Source organism: Pelodiscus sinensis, chromosome 7, assembly GCF_049634645.1.
Source record: "Pelodiscus sinensis isolate JC-2024 chromosome 7, ASM4963464v1, whole genome shotgun sequence".
NCBI lineage: Eukaryota > Metazoa > Chordata > Testudines > Trionychidae > Pelodiscus > Pelodiscus sinensis.
Window position 1 is genome coordinate 42,541,930 of NC_134717.1, and position 20,611 is coordinate 42,562,540.

Sequence of the window (20,611 nt, forward strand, 5' to 3'; positions counted from 1 at the left end):
AAAGGAGCTGTTCCTTGGGCAGGGGTCTCCCTGCCCCTCACCTCTGTATCTGCAGGGTTCCCTCCTGGTAGCTGACAACATCTCTACAGTTCCTGCTCTCCTGCAGTATGTCCACCCCCTTCTACTTCTGGTGTGCCACTAAACTGACTAACAGGGAAGCTTTTAACCAGTTCTAGCTAGTCTTTGATTATCTTTGGGTGTCCCAGTCAAAGCTCTCGCAGCTGGTTCTAGCAGATTCTGAATTGCCTCCAGGTGTCTTAATTAACCAGGAATAACTGTCCTTTCGTTGCCATGGCTAAAGTAGGTAATAACTATCATTTTATTTTAGAGGTGCTACTTGGTGCCCTCAGAACAGCACAAAGCTGCTGAATCAGGGACCCGCATCTGGCCCTGGACTTTAGTCCATTGTCAAATTGAGGTCTTTGTCCTCAATGATCAGTGTTGTCTTTTTGGCTTGCATATGACAGAAATCAGATTGAAATTCATGAGCAAATTCCAAGCAATGTACTTGGAACTGTCAGATTTGTATTGCACAGCTTATCAATAGATTTCCCTCAAAAAGGGAACATCAGAGACTTTCTGCTAAGATGACTTCTTGAGGTGGAATCAGACAATCTCTTGTTTGAGAGATCTGGCAGCTTGCCACCTCAGAGAAAGGTATCAGCCACTTCCATGAATACTGAATCCCATGGTCCTCCACAAAATGTTGTCTGCCCTTAGGGATGCAGTTCCCAGATCTCCTGGAGAATCTCAGTGAGCAATACAGGGCAAAATCCAAGGAGAGAAGATGTTGCATTTTCTTATCTTCAGTGTAGATGGGGTGGGAGGGGACTCCGATTGAGGAATATCAGATATTTCTAGCACAAGGTTAAGGATGTTAAATTTAAATTAATCAACTAATCAGATAGTCGGTGTAATTTGCACTGACTATTCAATTAGTTGATAAGGGCGCCTCTGCTTCTGATATGTAGCAAGAGCCTTGCCGGCCGCCGCAGGCAGCATGTCCAGTGGGGGACTATTTGAGTCTCCAGATTGCTCCAGGCTCCCCGCAGTGCTCCTGCTTTTGAAATGTAGCAAGAGCCGGCGGAGGCGCCCTTATCAACTAATCGAATAGTTGATGCAAATCTGACAACCAAAAGTACTACGCAAATGTGGGAAAGGGGGACCGAAGTCCAGTCCCCATCACCCCAAAGAAGGCGGGCCAAAGTCCAACCACCACTGTCCTGGGGAGGTTCCAATGATTGAGGGTGTCAGCCCTGGACACTGGGGTTCAGACTTTGGCTGCAGCCCTGAGCTCCAATAAGTATAATTCCAGCCCTCACAGCCCTATGAAATGGGGCCGCAACCCACTTTGGGGTCCTGACCCACAATTTGAGAACTGCTGGTCTAGCACAATGGTTTGCTGACTTGGAGATTTCTAAGTGCGAGCATAATCAGCATTTCAGTCTGCTTTCTTTCTTCATCTGTGAAATGTATGCAAAAATTATCTATGAAGATGGTACCAAAACAAGTTGGGGAGTGATAGAAAAATGCTATTTTAAATTTAAACTGGCAAAGATCTATGATTTCTTCACTGTTCTTACGTGTGATTTTTTTTTTATTGTATAAGTACTTCTGATTTTCCATTAGATTTGTGCATGGTTCCTGTTTCACATTTGAATGTCTGACATTTGTTTGGGTTTCTTTCTCCATCTATTAAAATTGAAAGAGAGAGAGAGAAAATGAAAAGTGAATGTGTTGATTGGCGGGGTGCAGCTTGATGGAATTGGCAGTCATATACAAATACAGAAATACAAATAAACAAGGCTTCATGTGGTGTTAATGATGTTTCTAGGTTCTTAATGTATTCATCCCAAAATATGCTGTGGTTATGAAGTGTACTGTTTTTCAAATACACAACCAGAGTAAATATTTCATTATCCAGCTATCTTGTACCCCACCACTTGCACGCAAATTTTAAATCATTTTAAGGAGGTTTGGTGATGCTTCTAAGGGAGTTATGTATGCCCACTGCTCTTAAAGTCTACTATTGTTAAATAGAATTAGTACTTTGTCATTAACTCCACTGGAGCCAGGATCAGTCCCTGAATTAACAACGCATTGCTATGAGAATTTCCTGGCAGACCTGGAGATACTGCCATCTAAATGATGATCTTTTTGCCCACTTTCATTTGTGGGCGCTATATTTGATTCTTGTTTTCATTTATAGTTTTGGGAGTTTTCTTTTAATCAATAGAATTTTTAAAAATTAAACCTTTTCTTTTAAAGAATTGTTGGATAGCAAAGATGAGGAAGAATAAAAACAAGTCAACCAGTGAAACATTAAATCACATTTCTAAATAATCATTAATATGTGTAAATATTCTGCCAACAGAATTTTTGGCCCCTGGTCAATGTGAAGAGTGCCTGGCTTTGGGCCCCTGGAAAGGGCAAGGTTAGCTGTCCTCAGCCAGCCCTTCTGCACTGCTCAGCCTACACTGCCTAGGGCTCCGTCAGTGATTTAATGGACCTATGGTAGCCCCAGACACTTTCAAATCACTGTGCCCCAGGCAACTGTCCCTTTTGCCCCTCCCCCTCGCCATTGGCAGCCCTGTTAATATGTCCATGTTGTCAGAAAGTAGATAGGTATAAAAATAAAGGTCTAGAAGCAGAAATGGATACTATATAGAGAATTACGTACGGAAGTAGGAAAATTAGAGGAAAATCAGAACATAGGCATCAGACACAAAATGTAGTAGAAGATCTGGCCAGATTTTTTGTGCAAAGAATCTCAATCCCAAAAATGGGATTCTTTCTTTCTTTCTTTCTTTCTTTCTTTCTTTCTTTCTTTCTTTCTTTCTTTCTTTCTTTCTTTCTTTCTTTCTTTCTTTCTTTCTTTCTTTCTTTCTTTCTTTCTTTCTTTCTTTCTTTCTTTCTTTCTTTCTTTCTTTCTTTCTTTCTTTCTTAACTTCATGAGCCATTATCACTTTTCACATATTATGAAATGTCCTGACACACATCCATATTTTAATAGAAACTTTAAGATCAATATCAATTGAACAAATTTTCAAAATCATTATAGAAAAATGGTCATACAATTTTCCATTTAAAAGTATGAACATTTGGAATACATTTCAAAATTTTAAAAATTGTCTATCATTTTTAATCTCTCTACTCAGTAGGTTTATTTTTTATCATCCATGCTTTTACATAAAATAAAAATTTTCAATCTTAAACAAGCAAATATATTAACTATTCTGAAAATGAGATAAAGACCATATTTCCCGGTCCTTTTTCAGTTTTTGCTGTCATTTGTACAGGACTTTTCAAGTCTTTGTACAGGGCTCCAGCTTTTGAGACCTGGGCTCCAGCTTTTGAGACCTAGCCTCCAGCACTGCCCTCAACAAGCCCTCTACCGTACCGATACGGATAGAGGGGCACAATGTAGGCTGTCAGTCTAGCCATCCATTCCTGTTTGTGAAGGGAATAGGATTGGGGATGGTCCTCTATGGTTGGAGAAGTTTGGTGTGCAGGGTAAAGTGATGTGGTAGGCTGGATTCTTGTGTTCCAGAAGGCCAGCTTGGCAATTTTTTGCCTAGGGAAAATTGTGATTTTCATGACTGAATTTGAGAAAATACTTAGCTGAGGGTATGTCTACACTGCATTCCTCCTTCGAGAAAGGAATGCAAATGCAGACAAGTGAAATTGCAAATGAAGCACGGATTTGAATTTCCCACGCTTCATTTGCATAATCACATCCGGCCGCTTTTTCGAAATACCCTATTTTGAGAGAGATAAATGCAGTGTAGACGCGCTTATTTTGAAAGACACACCTTCTTTTGAAATAATCGTTAAATCTCTTTTTTTTTAAGGAGTAAGGGTTCTTTCAAAATAAGGGTTTTTTCTCAAAATAACCACATCTACACAGCATTTTTAATCTCGAAATAGGGTATTTTGAAATAGCGGCCGGATGCGATTATGCAAATGAAGCGTGGGAAATTCAAATCCGTGCTTCATCTGCAATTTTGCTCGGCTGCATTTGCATTCCTCTCTTGAAAGAGGAATGCAATGTAAACATACCCTGAAAGGTAACTTCATTGGAAAAGTGGAGCGCAGTTGATTCTTTGATAGATGCTGGTATCTCTGTTGGAGTCTGTGCTAATTGTTCAGTGAAGATTCTAGTGGAATATCTCTAAGTATGTTCTCTGCTTCTCTAGCAGATTGGGAGCTCTGCAGTTGTTTAGACATTTTATCTTATTTAAAACAGGATGTGAAATGTCTATAAAAAGTGTGAACTATCCAACACTGTTATCTGTAGGCACGTGCAATATGTCTGGAAGCATCCTCTGAAAATGTCCATCCCTTCAGGATACTGCTGATCATTAGGTTGATGCACTGAGTCTGAATCCCTAAGTTTCCATCTTTTTTCCCAGACAGCCTTAAATGATTGTCTTTTGTCTTGCTTCTAAGTGCTAGGATGCTGGAAGAGAGTACTGTCCTCTGGGAAGGAGGGGTGTTCTGCCTATTGCATATGTGCTATTGTCCCTAGCAAAGTGGTACCTGTAAGACAGTGAGGGGCGACCTAGGCTAGTGAGTGGGCTGCATGAGTGGCCCTCCTTCATTTCATTGGGCCGCAAGGTTGTCATCACCAAGATGGTCTCATGGGGTAGGGTAATTTTGCTAACTGCACTTGTGTGCCTAAAATTTATGAGGTGTGCCAACTGAACTGTAGCAGCACTTTCACTGGATGCAGGAGGATTGCACAGCTCTTATGATCATCTTACTTCATGTGCCTTTGCTTTACATGTATGTCACATGTGTAATACCAGTAGGAAAAAAACTAGGTGGACTGCAGAATCTGGCAACCCGGCATGTGGGCAACAGTAAACAAAATGTCTCATCAGCCACACATAAAACCCGGATGGGCTGCATGTGGCCCACAAGCCACTGGTTACTTACCACTGCTGTAACCTTTCTAGAGACTTTAATCCCCAAAATGTTCTCCTCTTGCATTTCTTGCATTTGCTCCTATATAGCAGTATCCAGATCGCGATTAGCATCCATTTCACTTGCTTTTGGAGAATGGGTTGAAATTTTTGGCATTTGACTTCTCTGTTCTTCTGGAGATTTGAGATCTGGGTTAATGTTTTCCCAGATAGCCATGAGGGGTCAATTGCAAAACAATGTCGAATAAAAGGGAAAATCACCCTAAATCTAATAGAAAACCAGACTGACCTTGTTGGGTAAATATTCTATTTTTTAGGAGTCTAGATATTTCAAACCTGATCCTTAGAGAACTGTGCTACCCCTCCCACAATTATTCAGTGTTACTATGCAGTTTGAGACAGTTTTCATTTTTAACTAATCCCAAATACTAAAGTTTGTATTTTCCAATAAAATCCACAAAATATGACTAGTTTCTAAAATCGTACATCTGTTTCCTTACAAATACACAGTATCTTTATCTTTTAAATGATTTTGCTCTTGCAAACAAATAGAAAGTCAGTAACCATAACAAAACCCAAATATTCCTTGCAGATTTCAGTCAAGTGTGTTAGTATAAAATTTTTATATGGCTCCATGCTGTACACTGAATAATGTAATGCTCCTATGGGATTTGTCAGGGCTTCAGTGTTTTTCTTATTGAAATCCATGGGAAAATGAAACGTTCATCTGTTATGTCAGTTCCATGTGTTAACAGATGTCAGTGTATTTGTATCTGAAAAGGTAGATTTCAGACTTTTTTTTTTTATCGAGGCTGCTATAATAATGTTATGCATGTAACGCTTCTGCCAGGTAGAGTCAGCAGCAGCCAGGGCCAGTTTCAAAATCTAGGGATTCCTCTCCATCTATCCAACATAGAACTGATTCAAACCCCCACTCAGTAACTTGGGTAATTCACACATCACCCCTGGGCACTTCTGAGAGGCAATGTTTCTTCACTCGCAAGCAGAGTCTGAGCATAAAAAAGAAACTTAATAAAAGAGAGGGAAGTAACTTGCTATTAATTTGGGAAAACACCACAAACAGGGTTCATAAATGAAAACCATGAAAAAAAGTTCTACCCAAGATAGGTTGGGTAATGTCCTTTTTTTATCAGGTTCTTAAGTCCAGCAATTTGAATGTCCCCTTCAAATGCCCAGCCCTCCTCTTCACTCTACTCACAGTTGCTGCCCTTGGTCAGGGCTGACCCAGACTTCAGAGATGCATTGGCAGAGTTAACTTCCCACCCTGAGTTGGGGAGGAGGCTAGTAAAGAGGCACCTTACTCACTTCGCTGGTCACTTACCGTCTACCTGCTCGCTGCTGTTCACCGCCGCCTTGTTGGCCATTTGTCTCCCCTCTCTGCCACCACACTACTCACCACTCGTCACACCACCACTGCTCTGCTGACCACTCACTGCATCTCTCCACCACTGACCTCTTGGCTCCCAGTCACCATCCGCTGCTATCCACCTCATGGCTATGACTTCTGGCCATCAGTCTCAAATGATTTCACCTCCCAGTTACTTCAGCTCTTAGCAAGCAGGATAGAAAAACACAATTCCAGCACTATTAGCAAAAGAAAGGGGGCACCTATTTAGCTCTGTTCTTTGAAGCGCGGGGGGGCGGGGAGACGGAGGGGAGGTAGTTAAACAAGACCAGGCAGGGGAAGCCATACAACCTCCAGACCAGAATAACCTTCCCTTACCCCTTCCCTCTGATAGAGCCCCTGTATTAGCAAGATTCTTTCCGCTGAAAGCCCTTGCATTTGGAACAATTTAGCACAGTCCTAGTTTTCTGTATCCCCATAAAATTACAAACACCGGTTACCATATTTTAGCTATCCCTGTATTTCATGCAAACATAGCTGGGGTGGGATCACAAATTCAATTGATTTCAATGAACAAAACAGCACTCCATCTGCTGAATATCTAACACATCTAAGCAAAGCAGGAGCAAACTGTATTTACATAGACACAACCAGGATTTCTCTCCCATTCCAGCTAGCTGTAATGGAAGCGTTCCTGCACATCCTGCTTACATGCATAAAGTGCCCCCCGCTATCCCTGGGCTCCACGCAGCGCTGTCGCTTTGAAATGCCGTGTGCACCCCAGTGCCAGCTGGGGACTCTCATCTGGCCCTGGACTGCATGCGGCATTTCAAAGTGGCAGACCCCAGGCTCCACACAGCACTGCAGCTTTGAAGCACCTCTACCCACCCCCCTTGCTGCCTCTTTCTGATAGAAGCAGGAAGGGGGGGAAGCGATTAGTTGACTTGCATGTCGACTATCCGATAAGCAATTGCTTATCGGATAGTCGACTAGTCGTTCATATCCCGACTGCGTAGACTCACCCTCAGGAACTTCTGATATGCCAAATCTCTCTCTAATCTAATTTTTGTAACTCAATAGTCTTTTAAAATTGTGGTGTTCTGACAGAGAAGTCCTCCATATTCTAAAGATCCGTGGATTTTGTTTATAATACAATAGCTTTAAAGTTGCCCTGAAAACTGCAAAATGATATGCAAAGCTCAAAATAACAAATGATAGAGTATCATAAGAACCCAGTTCTTGTTCAGTGGATCCATTTCCAAAATAATATTACAACAAATATACATGCTTGCTGCTACAGATTACAATTAATACAAGCTAAAATATAAACTTGCAAGAGCTACATGCAATTGCATAAACCTATAAACAACAGATAATTATTACATTTTATAACACCTCCTCCACTCATACAACACTTTACACTAAATTATAGAACTGAGATATTTTGGAGCTATATTTCTTTTTTAGATTTTTTACTAAACAATATACAATATATACAATTAAGTGACCACTAACATATTTATACTACAAAAGAAAAGTGGGTTGGGGTAGTGTTCATAAAATAGGCAGGATAATAATATATAATCTTCCATTGCACGGGAACCTGGCTGGATCCCATGATTTTTCATTTCCAAACGTTATAGCCAATGGAGCTTTTTTTAAAAGGTACAGAATTTCAGTAACTATTGTTTTGGGTGTGAGATGGATATTGCTAAAACATGCTTCCAACCCCTAACTTTTTAAGGACATTTTTGAACGTCTTTGTAAAAGTACCCAAGAGAGTAAGATTTTTTTAAAAAAACCTAAAGCACTAACAATGCTTAAATCAATAATGTGATTTAACTTTTATTTTCTTTGTGTGACTGGTGAATCAGTGCTAGCATAATACTGAATATGTGAATCTCCTCTACTAGAAACTAGATGATTTCAGTGTCTTAAAATTGTATCTCTTTCAGATGGGCTTTGGAAAGTTAAATTGGGACAGATAATCCCCTAAATGAATATAAACCAAATCAACTTTCTTCCCCTCCAGCTTTAAGTCAGTATGCAAGCAGGACTCTTAGAATTTAATTGCAATTTGAAATCAGTCATGAGATGTATATCGGAGAGAGCACAGTTCTCATCAGAGCAGATAACTCTGCTAATTTACTTGCTGTTAAAAGTCGTCACTGAATGTTCCTTATGCATCAAAGTCTTTTGACTGCGCTGTGCATCATGTGTTTTTCATCCTACTTTACTAATATGAAAGAAGATTTAATGAGTTTAACAAACATGTCCTTTATTGGACAATAATTGGCTTCTGCTGGATAATAGTTTTTCTGGTCCTGCTTGGGATCTCTGGGGCATGAAGACTATTGACCCCTTCTTTATAAAAGTTTATGAGAAAATATACAAATGGTATTCTAGCAGGGTCTAAAAAACCAATGGAGGTTGTATTCCACATTTGATTTTCATGTTAGTGTTCAAACAGTTTAGCAACTACCTATCATTGTTACATGATTATTTTTAAGATTTTTGTTGTTGTAATTCCAGCCTATTTTTAAAAATCCCTCAATTTACTGCATATTATAGGGGAGTGAGTAACAGGAAACTTCATGACAAGTAATAGAATGTAAATGCTAACCCTTGAAATATTGCGTGACTGTGGTCTTAATGTTAATTAACTTATGCACATTTGAGAATGAACAGGAAATATAAATAACTTATTAAGCATTATAATCAGTTTAACTTTACAAACAACAGCAATAACAATGTCATTAACATAATAGTTGGTAAGGACCAGTTTCTGCTTCTTTTGAAATATATGGGAGCTCTAGCATGGACTACAGGGGTGAAGCTATTTTTGTTAATATTTAGATAAAAAGTGTGCAAAAAAAGAATTACCAAATTTATTTTGACCCAGTATTTCATCAAACAAGTGGTAAGTTAAAGCAAAACAACACCTGCCCCTGAACTCTACTCAATTTTATGTTCCATCTTTTAGTCTCCTCTAGCACTTTGTGTTTGTGTTGTAATTTTAGATATCAATCTCCTTAATGTTGTGGGAATCTGTTTTCTCTGTGTTTGAGGGCCAACCATTCTTTCAGCACTCAACACACAAAGGTTTAACCCTAAATCTTTTATCAGCAACTTGTATTTTATTTAGTATTGGTATATAGAGTAGTTTTAATTAAACATTGACACTGTTATCCAAACTGACCATTCTTACAGTGTAGAACATCATGGGAACAGCTTATATTTAAACTCTCACAGGAATATGTTGGAGTTTAAACTCTGCAAGACTTTGGAACTAAATCATTGTTAAGTCTGCTTTAAATTCTTCTAACTGATTCTGAAAATTTCCATGATAAGCGCAGCAATCATTTATTTACAGAAACATAAATAATCAAACTCTATTGCACAATACATTAATAAATATTAGAAAACACTTAGGGATGTTCTGCTAATCAGATTTCTGGAGTAGCTAAACATTTCTAACCCTGTAATTTTGCATAGAGTGAAGGTGCCTCATGCTGTGCAATTAACTGATTTATTAACAACAAAGTTGGTTGGCTGCTGGTTGGCCTGGTGGTCTAACAAGACTCACTATTAATTTTTAAATTTGATCTGGAGCAGCATGCTCAGACAGAGGGTGGGGGAAATATACACTGTATGTATTCTGCAACCCCCAGCTCTCCCCTCCAAGACAGCTGGAATAATAAGTGGTGATAGGTAATTTTCATATGGAATCACTTGGATTTTTTAGATCCAAGTCTTGCATAGGTTTTTTGGGGGGGGCGGGTGGGGGGGAGGTGTTTGACCAACATCATTGTAGAGAGGCAAGGTGGGTGAGGTAATCTTTCATTGGACCAACTTCTGTTGTGAAAAGATAAGCTTTTGACCTACACAGAGTCTTCTTCAGGTGTGGGAAATGTGCTGAGAGTATCACCGCTAAATACAAGGCAGAGCAGACTTTTTATGGTAAGTGGTTAACACGCATGCTAAGGGACCGCTCAGGTGAAAGCACATTTAACACCCTTACATTCATATGTGTGTGAGAGTTCAGGGATTCCACCCCGTGAGAGGCACTTGCTGGGATTCAGGGCAGGAGGAGTCTGAAGCCCTGAATCCTGGCAGGGCAGAAGTCCCGAGCCCCAGCAGCAGCAGTGGATATAGGGCAGGGCAAGCGGGGCGGCTGCCACGGGCCCTTTGCTCGGGGGAGGACTGGCCCAGCGGGATACCGCACTTTAAATTCCCCGGCGCCGCGCACTGCACGGTGTAGGAGCGCATGCGCAGCATGCTGAAATGCTGCACAACACAGGTGAGAGAGGAGACACCCGGTGAGAGGCGAGAGGGGCCCCGTGAAATTGTGCTGCGTTGGGCCCTGCAAAACTCTCATCCACCCCTGCCCAGCAGATGCACCTAGCCCTCAAACTTCTGAAGACTGTCATATATGGCTTGGAGGGTCAGTAAGTTTGGCCACTCCTCATAAATTTAAGATCTCTGCAGGGCTGGCCTTACCATGAGGCGAACTGAGGTGGCCGCTTCAGGTGCTAGATTGTGTGTTTGGGGGGGGGGGGGGAGGACGACACTAGGACCCAGAGTGTAGAAAATTATGTCTGCTGCTGGTGCATATGTAGGTAGCGAAATAGTACCATGAGAAGAGTAGAACAGGAAGAAGGCAGAATTGAAACCTTTCAAAGTTTTGGCCCAAGTGAGGGAGCTGGGGGTGTCCTTTGAGCTCCCCACCTCAGGTGCCAAAATGTTGTGGGCCGGCTCTGGATCCCTGGCTCATTTTTCGAAAGTGAGCAGGTTACTTTTGAGGATGAGAACTGAGAAGTCCAATATGGAATATTCATTTTGTGAAAAGTGTTCACCCACAGTGATACGGTGGTTTTATCTCATATAATTTTTCTGTGTGAGAGTTCATTGGAGAGTGTAGTGATTGGTTTCACCCAAACAGTTGTTGTTGTGGCATTTAGTGCACTGGATGAGGGATCCCACATGTGATAGGCATGTCTAGGACCCAGGATCTTAAAGGTGTGTTGTGGGGGGTATTGATCAAAGTGCGATGTAAGTATGTCTGCGGGTTATGCATCTGTTGTTCTGGCATGGTCTTGTGCTATTTTAAGTTAGTGGATCCTGGTCTGTGGGGAGCTTGCCTCTGATGAGGATCTTAGAGAGACTGGGAGGTCCTATGAAAACCAGAGAGGAGGCTTAGGAAAGATTTCTTTCGGGAAGTGGTCTCTATTGAGTATGGATTGTAATAGTTTAAATATCATGTGGATTCTGGTGTGAGATGGTAGATGACAAGGAAGGCTGTGCAGCTGGAAGGGTTTTTTCCTGTACTGAAATTGGTTCTCTTGGAATATTTGGATGGCCCATTTCATAGTGTGATTTACTTCTCTGGTGGAGTGTCCTCGTTAGCGAAAGCAGTTTGAAGTGTGTTTAGGCATGTATTTGAGACTTTCTCCTTGGAGCATATGCTGTGATAGCTGAGAGCCTGGCTGAAGATAACAGATTTGTGTGTTTTGGGTGATTACTAGATTTGCGAAGGGAAGTATGGTGAGCTGTGGGTTTCTTGTTTATAGTTGTTTGCATGGTTCCATTGTTGAAGCCAATAGTGGTGTCCAGGAAGTTGATGTTAGTTAGAGACAGCTTCATAGATGCGTGGTGGATGTTGAAGTTGTGGAGGAAATCTATAAGGGAGTTTAGGTTGTCTGTCCAAAGGATAAAAATATTACCCAGAAATTCTTCTCGTGTCTATTTTTAATGGAATTCACAATCCAACTTTAAGTCTTTATCTGCACATGGGAAAAGCTGCAGTTCAGCAACTTACAGGATCTTTCAAAAAAGCCTTCTCATTTCGAAAGAACCGCATCTATACTGCGGTTTTACTTTCAAAATAGCGCTTTTTTGAAAGAGCTCCATTATGTGATTATGCAAATGAAGAACAGGAGGTTCAACTCCTGGCTTCATTTGCAATTTCGAAGTGCCTTATTTACATCCCTCTGTTGAAAGAGGGATGTAATCTAGACACAGCCATATAGCATAAGTCTTAGAAGAAGAGGTCAGCAAGTACTCAGGATCATCCAGATCTGTTGGTGTAGAATATTGTATGATGAGTGGTTTGTAATGTGATGTGATGATTGCTATTGCCCTGGGACTAGCCAAGGGCACTGCTATTGTCCTGTGACAGTGCAGTGCCATCAATAAATTAGATGCCACTTGTGGTTATTTTGCATGTGTGCAACAATGTGTCCAGGCTGTAGCATTTACATGTTTGGATGTGCTTTTCTACTTCCTCAATGTCAATTTGTTGTTCACAACTCGTGATAGTGAAAACAGAAAGAATTTAGTTTTCTCACAAGAGATAAGAATCAACAGAAAACTCTTTGGGTGCATCTAGACTGGCAAGATTTTGCGCAAAAACTTGCCAGCTGTCTACACTGGCCGTTTGAATTTGCACAAGAGTGCTGACGTTCTAATGTAAGAATTCAGTGCTTCTTGCGCAAATACTTTGATGCTCCCGCTCAGGGATAAGCCCACTTGCGCAAGAGGGCCAGTGTAGACAGGCACCTTAATTTTTTGTGCAAGAAAACCCGATGGCTAAAATGGCCATCAGAGCTTTCTTGCGCAAAAGTGCGTCTATACTGGGCATAGATGCTTTTGCGCAAAAGCACTTTTTGCGCAAAAGCATCTGTGCCAATCTAGATGCTCTTTGTGGAAATACTTTTAACGGAAAAACTTTTCCGTTAAAAGTATTTCTGCAAAATCATGCCAGTCTAGACACAGCCTTTGTGTATCACTAGAGCTTTGCTAAAGAAACTGGTGCCCATGTAAACTGAGTGAAATATATTAAGTGTCTTCCCAATATGAAACTTGTATGCCTGAGCTAGTTAGGGCCAATTTTCCAAAGGAGTCAGTTTCCTAAAGTTGCAGATATAAAAATTCCCCGGGCTGCTTAAGTGCCTAAATGCTTCTGAAAATCCCACTAGGCACCTATATATGTTCGGGCAACTAAATAACTTTGAAAATCTGGTCCTTAGCTATTTAGTGAACTAGCGACAACAAGTTTTTACTTAGAATATTGAACATCCATATCAGAAGAGGAGAAAAAATGTCAAAGGAAAACTGCATTGATAAGGATGACTGGCTGTTTTCTTGGGTCTCACTGCAGTTTGGCTAATGTAATCCACAGCTGATTTGCAGCCACCGAAATGAGCAAGAAGTGAAAGGAACTGGCTGGAATCTCCAGAGCACAGAGATTTAAAAAGAGGTTCAGAAAAGATTTCTCTTTAGCAGTAATTGTCTTTAGTAGGAGATGTTTTTATGACCTCCTAATTTGGGAGGTTTTATGGAAGATTAATAGTAGCTTTACCAAATCCTAGATACAAGCTTGTACTTGCATCAGTTACATCTTAATCAAGAGATTAACAGCAGCATACAATCAAGAAGAAAATGCATTAAATGCCTGTAACTGCCTGAACAGGACCAAAGTAGCAATAGGTTTATTACTACATTATAAATATACGCTCTACATATCCGATTTAATGGTTTAAGTTAGATTCTTGGAGTATGTTTATGCTGCATTTAGCCATGGCTGGCCCATGCGTGCTATGGGCCTGTTTCATTGCAAAGTAGACTTCAGGACCCAGGCAGGGGCAGGAGCACAAGCTCTGGAACCTCACAAGGTGCCAATCTAGAGAGATTCAATCTGTATACAGCTGCACATGTTGAGAGGTCCAAAAATTAAACTCATCGTTGTAAAACCAAAACAAGCAAACAAAAAGTTCCAAAATCTTTTTATTTTAACCAAGATTTTCCAAAAAACCCGAGTCTCCTAAATCCCTATTTAGGCACTTTAAGTGGTGGCCTGAAGGTGCTGAGAGCTCTGCATCTCCCACACTCTCACCTGGTTTTCTAAGGAGAATACCACAAGTGGATATTACTTTTTTGATTCATATAATATGTGTGTAGTTGGTACCCAAAGCCTGATGTATATTATTGCAGCAAATACATTTTGTTATTAATTCTCTAACTTTTTCTTTTGTTTTTTGAACAGGCAGAAATACTCAGTGTGCTCAGTCACAAAAACATCATTCAGTTCTATGGAGCCGTTCTTGAACCTCCTAACTATGGCATAGTTACAGGTGAGGACTCTTCCTTTGACTCTTTCTGTATAATACAGAAGGTCTAACATTGCTAGGTCCTAACTCATACTGTGACCTGTATGCTTTTGTTTTGCAGCTGTAAGTGTATGGCAAAAAGTCTTAAATAAACTATTTCTATCTAACTGGAAAAGGTGTTTCTATTTCTACCTGTGATTAAAGGTAGTATAGTCATTACCGAAATTCTGTCTGGGTGCACTTACGACTTACAATACCTAATTGGTCACAGTGCCTGCACCCACATTGTGTTGGCAGTTTCTCAAGTAGGACCTGATCTGCACTTAAAATTTAGAGGGACATACAGCTACAACAGAAAAATCCACAACCCTAAGTGCTATCGCTAAAACCCTCAGTGCAGATCCAGCTAAGTTGAAGGAAGACTGCTTCCATTGACCTAGCTTCTGTTGTTTGGGGAGATGATGTTCTTACACTAGTGGAAAAAAAACCCTACTCTATGGGGTTATTCCACCATAACTATGGGATTATAAAGCTAGGTGGGTATCGGTGCCAAAGCGTAGACACCTTAGACTAGGCACTTCTCAAATGGAGGTCTCCATCTTTTTCTCTCTTCACTTTGCATAAATAAATTCCACAGTGTGTACTCAGTTTCAATTCATCACAGATTTTCCTGTCATATAGACCTGATATATTAGCATTGTAAGCCCCCAAATTGAGCCCTTTTCTTTTCTGTTCTGTTACCACAGAAGGCTTCCTGCATGGTCTACATTTTGCTGGCTTACTGTATCCTGCCTGCAAGTTAACATAATGTGTAGCCAGTTTTAGTCACCGATGAATTTTTAATACGTTTTGACATTTTGAAAGCAAGTATGGAAATGATGACAAGAACCAAACCAATTATTTTTACAAGCCATGAACTGAATTGCTTGACAGTCTTTTAACCGCAAGGATATTTTAATAAATGTACTCAACTGGGTATTCATGACTCTCTCTTATCCTTTAAGTGAGTTATTCAAGTTTATTTTATTTCTGTAACCCAGCATCTTCCCCAGTTCTGAAATGTCTGAGCTATTATCTCTGCAGTTCGGGAGGTGGTGCCACATTGCAACACAGCCTGAGGTGGCCCTGCCCCCTTCTCCAGTTTGCCACTAGAAGTTTTGCCTTTATATATTGCTCTCTACACTTTGCTGCTAGATACTATATAATAGCAGCTATAGGCGATTTGCTTTATTCCTGACCATTTCCTTGGCCTGTTCTATTTCAGTTCATTTTAGAGTTGTTTTAAATTGACTTCACAAGTGCTTTTTATGTAACTTGTAAAATTATGCAGATATCTACATAACTTGATGTATCCCCTCCCCCAAAAGACCCCTGCAGTATGCATACCCCTGGTTGAGAACTACTTTAGATGAAAAGTTTAAAAAGAAATACTGGACAGTCCAATCCTGCTGACTCCTTTGTTTGTGGACGTGATTGGAGAAGAATGGGAACACTCTGGCAAGTGAAAGCACATAAACAGGCATACACTTAGATACTGTCAGGAGCAACGGCCAAAATGCCTTTGCAGAAATACCAAAGGTATATGCTATTGTGGCATCATTATCAAAAGGTTTGATAAGCCCATCCAAAGGAGATTTCTTTCCCAAAGACCTAAGTGACAGGAAGTTAGAGGCACCCTCAGAGGGAATTTGAGGCTATTTTTGCTTTCTGGGCATCTCTGCCCTCTGCCTGCTTTGTGGAAGCCACAGTGTCCTGTCCAGGATGACAAGGACAAGCCTGACTTCAGATTTACCCTTAAAACAACCTTAGCTACGGCCTTCTCAACAGATGGTTCAATGAATGCAGCAGAGTTCTCAGTCAGGGCCCTGGGATGGAGTCCAGCTCAGCAGCAAGGCACCACATCTGACCTACAATGCAGACACTCACTTCAAACAAATCCTGTGCTCATCCAAATTCACAGCCGCCCTGCAAATTATTGGAAAGAAATTGGATAAGATCCTGGCTGAGACTGGGCATCCTTCGCAAGGGCCCCACCATTCTTCCATTTTCAGGCTGCTTTCGAGAGCCAGCAGTTGAGAAAGATGCACTGGACATATGGCCTGTCCTCTAAGGGGCACAGATCTTGATCTTTTTGAGGACAGTAATCAATGCTAAGGGGTTATTCCTTCACCTGGTCACTGTTTAGCTCGATAAATAACAGAAGCACATTCCCCCTGGAAATTCCTGCTATTTTGGAATCTGTTCAGGAGAGTATGGACAAGGCATAATGTGTCATCCTAAGTAGTGTCTTAACTGAAGGCCGGTTTAAGGACTCCAAAATCCATGTTTTATGAAAAATGAAATCCTCTTTCCATGCTTTACAGGAAGTGATACTTCCATCATTCTGTCCAAATCTACTGCACCATACTGAAAAGCTCTGCCATTACAGATTCACCCCACACACTGAATCCAAAAGAATTTCAGGCTTCTTGTTTAGCTCCTTTTGCTCAAAGTGCACAGAGCATCTCTCCTAGATGGATGGCTCATGTTACACATTATAGAGTCACACGAGGCGTAAGGTGAAGTATTAAGGCACATACTACAAGATCTATGGTGACATCATGGACTGAAATACCTTGTGTTTCAATTGAAAAAATTTCAGGGCAGCAACATGATACTCTTTCAGCATCTTTATAAGACACTTTAAGGCCTGCAGAGGCCTCCTTTGCCAGAAAGATCTTGCATGTGGAGATTCCAAACAAACTTACCATTTACTTTCAAAGGGAGACTTCTTGTTTTCAGTTTGAATTGTTATCCCTCCTTCCATCCCTCAGGTACAGGTCAAAGTACTGTGTACACGCTAAGTTTTTCTGTGCCACTTTATATATAGTTTGTTTTCTAAAACTATTTTGCTGCTTTATAATGCTAGATTGCCAGATACATAATATTGTATTTAGAAACAAAGTGAATGATGGTGTTTATTTAGTAGAATGATAAATATACATAAAAGAACTTCAGCTACAACTACAGTTTAATAACTGTAGAATGATAAATATACATAAAAGAACTTTTTTTAAAGTTACCTACTCTGTATTTTAGAGAGTTAGTGCATCTATCTGTCCGTCTGTCTGTCTGAGAGTCCATTTGTTCAGTCTTCTAGTTTAACTACATTTGTTACATAGCTCAGATTATAAGCCTCTGTTTTCTAATATACACTAGAGGATTTACCTGGCATTGCTCAAGACCTTGTTGGGGGCTCAGGGCAGAGTAAGATGGATGCAGAAGTCAGGGCAAGATGTGGGGGGAAGCAGGAGTAAGGACTGGGGGTGGGAAGTGCAGGAGTCAGGGCAGGAGGTTGGGCTTGGGGAGGCGGGGACCAGGGCCAGGGATTATGCTGGGGAGAGGGGTTGCCAACCAAACTGACTGGGGTGATGGGCGTTGGGGGCTGTGCTAGCCAGACAGTGGCTCCCTGGAGTTTCCTTGGGTAGTAGGGGTCAGCAGGTACGGTGGCCAGCAACAGACAGATCCTCTTCCCCAGCTGGCCCCTCTCTTCCCAGAATGGCTGCCCCCATGTGGTCATTCGACGGCATGACTATCACTGCTAGCAGACTCCTTCCTTTCAGTTTTATGAGAAACAATTGAATTCCAGGCACATCCCATTGCCATGGCACAACAAAACTCTGACCTTGCTTTAAGTTATGATAGGAGGAACTGGTATACCAAGTTTGGTAATTCTAGCTCTTACCATTTAGAAGGAGTTTGTGAATAAACACACACACACGCTCATCTCTCATATATAGTAGATGACATTAGAGTGCTTGTTTTCTTTTCTCTATATCTTTATCTGGTCTGGTAATGTAATAGCTTCTAGGGATAGTTTGTATCAGGTTGGTTACCTTATTGTATTTTGTTAGGGTCACTGTAGCAGGCTCCCTTCTGGATCACCACAAATAGTTTGGCCATGTCAGAGTTTATAAGCACCGGTGTGTAATGCATTGGGTCCCCTCCACCAATTCACGTACAGTGCCTTATGCAGCAACATACAAGTTGATGTAATCTTCCCTGTTAGTCTACTCTCTGGAGATGAAGAGGCAAAACTTCAATATTGTGAGATCCTCAGTCTACCCTCTGGCCCTGGCCAACCACCCCTTTTCACTTCCTTTCTGTTGCTTAACTCTTCCCAGCAGATGGGTTGTTTGCTGTCATTAGCTCATCAACCTCTGCCTGAATAAGGTATTGAGCAGCAATTCCCTCCCCATTACATCCACTCTGAGGGAAATAGCTACTGTTTAGTGACCAGAGTGCTTAGTCATCTCTAGGCTCCTAGCACTCTGTCACAGGCACTGCCAATCTTCGGAGAATATAGCTGCCAGCCATTCTACCAACAGCAATGATTAAGCTGGTGCCCAGGGTCTTAGAATAGTTTCTGTCATTACTTCTACGTTTGAACAAAAAGTTTCGTTCTATTATATGCATTAAGGCATTCTGCTGCCCAGGGGTCAGGAAGGCTGGAAGCCCTTCCCTCTCCCTTTAAAACTCCCACATGATTTTGAAAAGCCTTTTCCCCAGTTTCCTACCTTGGCAGGCACACCTAGCAGTTTGCTTTTGCTATGTACATCCAAATGACCATGCAGATTTTGTGGATGCGTAGAGCTATTAGATGTGGCTTATGGGAAGTCGAGACTGCAAGAACTGCTGTGCACCAGCCATATAAACATCGATATTTACGAGAAGATTTCAGGAGTGATGGTGGCAAAGGGACATGACATGGATCAACAGCAGCACTATGTGGAAGTGCAGAAACTATGCCAGACATGTCACAAAGTGAAGGAGAGTAACAAGACATCTGGTGCTGCCAGGTAGCCCTGCCACTTTTACGTACTTGGCAGAGCCCCAACCAACATCCTGGGAACAAGTTTGGATACCTTGGAAGAGCCCAAGATAGACACTCCTGCCATGAACAGCGTGGAAGAAGAGGAGAGGGGAAATGCTGGTGTGGGAGAGGACTCAAACTGTGCCATAAGCCAGGAGCTGCTTGAAACTCTGCAGGAGTCTAGCCATTCCTTCCAGGCAAGCAAAGATGAACTTGCTGAGGAAAGAGAAGGGAGCTTGGGGTAAGTGTGTACATGCGTTATTCTCCCCCTCCTCCCCTTCTCTAAAACCTCATCTCCCTCCCTCCTTCCCTTCTGCCTTTTGTCTTCCTTTAAAAATGGCACTTGGCACATCTACCAGTACTGCTATGCAGAGTACTGGGGATATTCTGCGGTCCTCTCCCAAAGGCTTCTAGAAGTGGCAGATTAGTTTCTTCCCCTGGGATAGAAACTTTCCCATGCCACACTGTGACGAATTCAGCTTACACCATTTGCAGTAAACAGGCCAGCAGCATGCAGGTCTGGGCAGCTTTAGGATGCCAGCTACAGCCAGGTTCTCTATGACTTTATGACCTTCAGGAGTGAGATATCAGTGAGAAATCAGCTAAAATATCCTCCCTTCCTGAAAATTCATAGATTCAAAGTCCAGAAGGGACCACACAGTCTGACCTCCTTGAATTATGGGCATCAGAGCTGGACACACTATTCCAGCAGCAGTCACACTACTGTCAAATATAGGGGTAAAATAACTTCTCTACTCCTACTGGGGATTCTCCTATTTATACATGTCAGGATCACATTAGCTCTTTTGGCCACACCATCACCAGATCTTTTTCAGGGTCACTGCTTCCCTAGATAAAGGTCCCCATCCTATAAGCATGGCCTAGAATCTTTGTTCCTAGATGTATAAATTTTTAGGGGTGAAAAAAGGGTTAGAAAATTCGAACCATGTAAACGATTACAATTTAATTGGTTACACAGTTAAGCCAGTATTTTTTAACCCCCCTTGAACTGCTGGCTCCCAGCCCTGTGGGTTCCCAGTGGCTTCCAGTCCCACCAGCTCCCCATGGCTGTCGGTACTGTAGGCTGCCGGCAGGGGCTCCTGGTGACTGCCAGCCCCACACATACTGGCTTCCACCTGCCCCCCTCACTCCCTGTTGCCTCAGCCCAGACTTATCAGTTAACCATCTTCATGGATAGATAGTAGCATCCTTAATTCATGGTGAAGTAATCTCCTCAGGAAGACCTTTTAAAATTCTTGGATGCAAGCTATCTAGTCCTGTTGATTTTAAAATGTCTAACTTCAGTCATTTCTATTTACCAGAGATACTAATGGAATGGAAGTAGTGTTATCACCAGATG

At 41.5% G+C, this 20,611-nt stretch overlaps 1 protein-coding gene across 4 annotated transcripts in view; it reads left to right on the forward strand.

Annotated features, from left to right (window-relative positions):
• MAP3K20 (mitogen-activated protein kinase kinase kinase 20) overlaps window positions 1–20,611 on the forward strand; it is a 137,282-nt gene that overhangs the window by 30,101 nt on the left and 86,570 nt on the right. For all 4 annotated transcript variants that reach the window (XM_075933640.1, XM_075933639.1, XM_075933641.1 and 1 more), the window contains exon 3: window positions 14,336–14,423. In XM_075933640.1, coding sequence (XP_075789755.1) covers window positions 14,336–14,423 — 88 coding nt within the window. The remainder of the gene's footprint in view (window positions 1–14,335; window positions 14,424–20,611) is intronic.